Source organism: Microtus ochrogaster, assembly GCF_000317375.1.
Source record: "Microtus ochrogaster isolate Prairie Vole_2 chromosome 14 unlocalized genomic scaffold, MicOch1.0 chr14_random_2, whole genome shotgun sequence".
Lineage (NCBI taxonomy): Eukaryota > Metazoa > Chordata > Mammalia > Rodentia > Cricetidae > Microtus > Microtus ochrogaster.
This window is the reverse complement of record NW_004949097.1, coordinates 15,302,111-15,308,759: the sequence shown is the minus strand read 5'-3', so window position 1 is coordinate 15,308,759 and position 6,649 is coordinate 15,302,111. Positions and strand designations below refer to the sequence as shown.

The following is a 6,649-nucleotide window of genomic DNA, read 5'->3' as shown; positions in this document are numbered from 1 at the left end:
TAGACCAGGCTGGTCTCGAACTCACAGAGATCCGCCTGCCTCTGCCTCCCGAGTGCTGGGATTAAAGGCGTGCGCCACCACCGCCCGGCTAGGATAAGAGTTTTATAGAGATTTTTTTTTAATGGTTCTTGGGTAATTTATCTTAAAAATTAAAATTTCGAGAGGTTTAAGGATTAAACAAATTTAGCGTAAAATGGATGAATACAGGAAGTTCAGTCAATCAAGGATCACAGGGCTGGCAAGATATTTCAGTGGGTAAAATGCTTGCTACTGAGCCTTATGATCTGAGTTCAGGCTCCACAACCCACATGTCAGGGAGGGAACTGATTCCTGAAAGATGTCCTTTTGTATCTGGGGTAGACATTAGAGTGATAACTGTTTTCTAGAAGTACTTTGACCTTGAAGAATCATTGGAGTAAGCAGTAAAGAATCTTTGCTTCTTTATAATTTCTTACTTTCTTACCCTATTTGTTGGTTCATAACTAGTATGGTCTTGGGGATACCCCGGACCTGAGAGTTGAAGTCATTGTGAATGGGAACCATTCTGCGTTTCTTCCCATGAGAAGAGCAGGGCAGTCTGCAGTTCAGCGGGGTCTGAGCTGCCGAGTTTAAGAGGGAGACGCAGTCAGTCTGCTACCGTGAGGAGAAGTCGATAGTTTAGATAGATCCTGTGCTGGTTGCACATGTCCTTGTTTTCACTCTTCACATGACCGGGTCCCCAGAGGAGATCTCCAGCGAGGAGGAGGAGACGAACGTCACGGCTCCAGCCATGCAGTCGCACGCCGGCAGAGGCGAGGAGGAGGATGACGACGATTGGGATGAAGACGTGCTGGAGGAGACGGCCCTGGAGGGCTTCAGCACCCCGCTGGACCTGCACAACAGTGTGGACGAGTACCAGTTTTTTACACACGCTCTACTGAGTATGTCTTCGCCGCCCCCACCTCCGTTCCTCAAACCTGAAGACTTTTTTTTTTTTTTTTTTTGGATTTTTCGAGACAGGGTTTCTCTGTGGTTTTGGAGCCTGTCCTAGAACTAGCTCTTGTAGACCAGGCTGGCCTCGAACTCACAGAGATCCGCCTGCCTCTGCCTCCCGAGTGCTGGGATTAAAGGCGTGCACCACCACCGCCCGGCTTTGAAGACTTTTTTTTTAAAACATCTTTAATTTCTTCCTGTTAGAAGGTGTTTTGGGATCTGCCCCCATATTGGTATAGACTCTTTAAGATTTTTTCTTTTGCTTTAGAAATATCCAAACACATTTCAAATGATAAAGTTTAGAATGGTAACCCGAAAGCCACCCTAAACTCCCATTGCTGCCGCAGCAACATCAGGCTGAGCCTGCAGCCATCTTCACAGACGTCATTTTAGGCACAAGTGTCTACATGTTGTGCTTGGTCTCAGACAAGAATGGCCTTTTTTCTCTTTCACAGCTGAGATTTTATTGGTTGAGGTGCATGCCTTTAATCCCAGCACTCAGGAGGCAGAGGCAGGCTCCAAAGCTACACAGAGAAACCCTGTCTCAAAAAACCAGGGGTTACTGTATATGGCTATAAACACTGGGTGGCAGGAGTCTGCACACATTGTCAGTGTTGGCACTGGGCCCCAGGAAAGCTTTGCTGTTCTCTGAGCCTCATCTGGGGAAAACTGCCACTCCCATGGGGCCGAGGCACTGGGGTCCTTGACTGAGCTCATGGCAACAACATGCATTCAATCCAGAGCTGCAGTTGCTTCCTACAAAAATAAAGAATAAGCGAATGAAATCCTTTACAAATTATTAATCTAACCGTTATACTGAAAACAATTTTTAGTTAATGTCTGTTATTTGCTTTATGGTTAAATAGTAGTTCTGTGATTATATTATCTTTTTTTTTAAGACAAAATTTCTTTATTTGTATATCTGTACCTTTATATTTATCTTTAAGTTCTGTAAGTTCTTTTTTTTTAATTTATTTTTTTATTTCTCTATTCAAAAATTTACACTTCTTCCCCTCCTCCCAGTCCCCTCCCACTCCCCCACTCACCCTCTTCCCTCCCCCTCCCTGCTTGAGAGAAGTCAGGGACCCCTTCCCTGTGGGAACAAGGCCCCCCCGCCCTACATCCAGGCCTAGGAAGCTGTGCATCCATATAGACTAGGGTCCCAAAAAGCCAGAACATGCCATAAAAACAAGTCCCAGTGCCTTTATCAATGGCTTCTCAGTCAGCCCCCATTGTCAGCCACAATCAGAGAGTCGGGTTTGATCCCATGCTCCTTTAGTCCCGGTCCGCTGGATTTGGTGAGCTCCCATTAGAACAGGCACACTGCCTCAGTGAGTGGACCAGCGCCTCACTGTCCTGACTTCCTTGCTTGTCTTCTCCCTCCTTCTGCTCTTCAACTGGACCTCTTTCATTTCTACTATTGGATGTTTAAAATTCTCATGTGTGCATCCTATTTTTGCCAAGTAGGCAATGCCAACACAATACACCACCATTGTTTGGTTCTGACACAGTGCAGGATTGCTCTCAAAGCCAGCCGTGGAGCTAGAAATAGGAAAGTGTGCTCCAGGATAGGCATCCTGACCATGCTCGACAGTCGAGACGCTCCTCTCGTGGGTTGTGCAGCCGTCTGTTGACAATCTCCACTAGACCACTAAGGAGCCTCTGAGGAGTTCTGGGAAGGGTGGCATAGGACTGCAGGCGACTGCCATGAATGTGGGCTCTTTCTGCCCAGTGCAGAGTGGCTCTAAGCTGCTGACCTGTTATGGTATTTTACTTCTGGGAGTAATTAGGTTTGAAGTGCAAGGTCTCCGGGATCCCAGACAATGTGAGATTGTTAGATCAGGAGTAGAACCGTAATCGATGAGAAGAGTGTGCAGGTGGAGGACACTCAGTAATCGATGAGAAGAGTGTGCAGGTGGAGGACACTCAGAGACAGGCAGAGGGTTTGATGTGTGGTGGGAAGGCTTCGCAGTGGTTTCCTGAGAGACCAATAGAGCTCTTGTGATTGAAATGGGAAGTTGAGAGCATTTAGAAAGAAAATGTTAAACTTTGTTTCAGTTGTGTTAAATTTGAAAGGTTTAGCTGGAAATGTCCAGGAAGAGAAGGGAAGGATTTTGCACAAGGCTGCAGATTTGGGTCCTCAGTGTAGAAACAGCTATTGTGGAAGGTCTTAGGAAGAGTCCAATGAGAATGGTAACAGTGAATCTAGGTGTTTCCCAGGATCAGAATCTTAGGGTATATTATATTAAATATATATATTTAGGGGAAACTTCAGAAGAAGATAGACAAAATTAGGGGAAACCACAGATTTGTAAAGGGGACTTTAGTTGTCTCTGGGGATCAGTTTCATCCCCCTGCCACTTATTGTCTGGAAGAATTTTATTAAGATTTGATCATACCACCTGCTTTTCCCGAGATAATAATGGTCACTGGCTTTCTTACCTTTTCTCCTCCAAACCCCCCGAAATGCTGTAGCTGTGCAGAATCGGGATGCTGCCTGGTATCAGCTGCTGGTGGCACCACTCAGTGAGGATCAGAAGAGAAAGCTGCAGGAGGTGTACACATTGGCGGAGCATCGGAGGGCAATGGGAGGTCAGCCATCCTTTCCACACATCCGCCTCGTTTGATTAGCTGAAGAGCAGCCCTTCATGATAATGAAGAATTCCATGGCTGTTCTTGCTTTGATTTCATGACAGGCTCTTCTGTGCAGCCTAGACCTCCCTGAACTAGTAATCCTCCTATTTTGATCTGTATGTGTGTGCTAGAGTTACTGGTATGTGTTCCTTCTCCTGGGCTGATTTGTATGTGGAAGCTGCTTGTTTGTTTCCTGGCAGTCCAAACCCAAATAATCGCTCAGAAACTACGTTAATTATATCACTGCTTAGCCTGTTAGCTTGTGCACATTTCTAGCTAGCTCTTCCACCTTGAGTTCACTCATTTCCATCAATCTGTGTATCATCATGAGATAGTGGCCTACCGGCAAGGTTCCAGCATCCCTCTCCTCCAGCTGCTGCAGGGCATCTCCTGACTCCACCTACTCTCTCCTCTATCTGCTTGGAATTCCCACCTTGCCCTATTCTGCGCTGCAATAGGCCCAAAGCAGCTTCTTTATTAACTAATGGTATTCACAGCACACAGAGGGGAATCCCACATCACCTTCCTTTTTCTGTCTAAATAAAATGGAAGATTTTAACTTTAACATAGTAAAATTATATATACAAAACAGTTATCAAGCAAGAATTATAATTACAATATTTAGTCCATTTATATTTGGCAAATTAGAAAAATACACTATCATCTATCCTATCTTTGTGAGTCTAAAGTCTTTAATCAGTGCTCCTGCCTTGGCATCCTTTTATGTCTTCCCTTCCCTCTTTTCAGTAGCAGGGAGGCTTCACATCTGAGGACAAGATCATCTTCTCTGCGTTTAACTTTGGGGTCGCGCCCAGCAACAACTGAAAGGCGTGTCCACCGTTCACCGACCAGCATCACCGCTGCTGCTGCTTTCACGGAATGCGTGAGGGCCAAGAGGGAAACAAGGGGCCGTGTAGTCGGCATCAGGCAGCCACGGACTCGCTCGCCCTTCCCTTGATCCTTCTTAACCTGGAATATGTATTTTTCAATGGCTACTGTAATGTACGAAATGAAAGAAAAGCAGGGTCATTGAGTGGAAAGGACAAAGCATCTGGTCTGAAGGCCAAACACTGAGGGGTTAGAGTTAGGTATTGGCGCATGCGTCTCAGGTTTTTGCCTTGCAGAATCAGTGGATTTATGCGGATAACAGTGCCTTCTGTTGTACATGAATTATCAGAAACAAATTTTTTTGGAGTGCGTTGCAATTTTTTTAAATCACAAAGCATTTCTAGATATCCTGTAAACCTTGGTTGTATGTCACCTCACTCTTCATTGTCCTCTGCAGCGGCTGTCAGGCAGTTAGTGCGAGTCTAACTCTGGTTTCAGAAACATCCTTGCTCCTCTGACCACCGTGTGCCGAGTGGCTTTCTTCAGGGGTTGGAGCTTAGGCCGTGACTGGCTCTTCATAAGACATCTGTGGCTTTACAGAGAACTGCTGTATTCCCTTTTCCGTCACATTTTCCCTCTTGAATGGGGTGATGTTTCAGGATCACAAATGTGTTGATTACGTTGGTAACCTGCTAAGTTCAGGCTTTTCCCACTTCTGGGCACCAGCAGCAGGGGCCTGTTAATCACTGGGCTTAGCAGCAAGACTGAAGTTCTTACGAATCACATGTTTAACTGTATTGTACTGGTTGGGGGCATCCAAATGCGAAGGCACATTAAAGTTTTAAGAAGGCAATTTCTGGGGGAGGACTTGGTCGCTACTTACCATTCCAGCCACGTTGGACAGGGCCCAAAGCATTTTATAATTTTTTTCTTCTTTTTTTCTTTTCTCCTCCCGCCTCCCCCCCCCCTTTCTTTTTAGATAGAGTCTTGCTCTGTATGCAACTCAGGCTGGCCCCAAAGTTGCATCCCTCTTGACTGCTGTTGACAGGCCCAGCTGATTTTTAACTTCTTTTTAAGTCAGGGTCTTGCTTCACAGTTCTGGCCGGACTGGAACTCTACACAGCCTAGTCTGGCCTCAGACTTGCTGCAGTCCGCCCACCTCAGCTTCCCAGGGATTGGAGTTATGGCCCACTTCAGGTGACCCGGCAGATCTCACTACCTGCTGTCTCAGAGTCTGAAATTTCCCCAGCCTGATTTAGCTTGTTCTCTATTATGGCTCAGTTGGTTTTTAAAAATTCTCCAAGGGTTGGTCTTTTGGTCAGCTGGGTTTATAGGTGAATGATGTCAGTATTGTAGATGACTTTTTCCTGAACTGTTCAAAAGCCGAATATGAACCCCACAGTGCTTTTATTTAGCAAAATGGAAATATGTCATCAGGACTTGATGTGTTTCTGGATGTGATACAAATTTTGTTTCTGTGAAATGCCTACAGTGTAAATTTCCATCTGCAGCTGGCAGAATTTTCTGGATGCTTCCTGAATTGCCAACCCTTGCTCATATATTTTGTTTTAAAATTTAGGTTATTTAATTTTTTTTTTTAAAGAAGTATCTTGAAAAGCCATACGTTTCAGAGTGAAATGGCCCTGCATTTTCCCACTCCTCATTTTTCAGGGCACCAAAGCTGCATGACCCCCAGCAATTAGAAGGGAAAGATTGCATTGTGGGGGAATTTTAGATCTTTGAAATTGTTTGGTTTCCCCATGTCTCATACGGTTTAATTGTAACGTAGGTAATATGCCTTCACACTGGATCTCGGGGGCATGGGTCTTAGAGATGTTGCTTTGTGGTGGATTGTCATCTGCAGCTATAAGGGAACGGAGACTCCTGCACACCACCACACCTTGTTTTTGAAGCCAGAGTCATTGTATGATTTTATTACCGGAAGTGCTAACCGGAATGTGATCTGGTTACCTTGGAAATGCAGGAACCTACATGAATGTACTGTAAAATAAAGTGTGGGCTAATTCCCACCAACTGAACTCTGCTGTGTGACTGTTTTCTGGAGCGTGGAGTTGATAACGTGTTGGCACGTTTTCCTGACTTCCAGGAACCTGGAACAAGAGGGGAGAGAGGGAGTAACATCAGGATCTCTGGTCTCCTCGTGAACAGTGTGAGCGTGAGAGCGCTTCTGCAGGCCACGGGAGTGCATCCTGCT

The 6,649-nt window shown here is 45.5% G+C and overlaps 1 protein-coding gene across 3 annotated transcripts in view; it reads left to right on the top strand.

Moving 5' to 3' along the window:
• The window catches only part of Ipo8 (importin 8), a 64,227-nt gene extending 57,754 nt beyond the window's left edge, over positions 1-6,473 (top strand). For 2 of the 3 annotated variants that reach the window (XM_005364623.3, XM_026787907.1), the window contains exons 23-25: positions 723-920; positions 3,448-3,564; positions 4,354-6,473. In XM_005364623.3, the coding sequence (XP_005364680.1) occupies positions 723-920; positions 3,448-3,564; positions 4,354-4,376 (338 nt within the window). In that variant the 3' untranslated portion in view covers positions 4,377-6,473. The remainder of the gene's footprint in view (positions 1-722; positions 921-3,447; positions 3,565-4,353) is intronic. The other variant, XM_005364624.2, reaches the window with a different exon arrangement.
• The last annotated feature ends 176 nt before the right edge of the window (positions 6,474-6,649 follow it).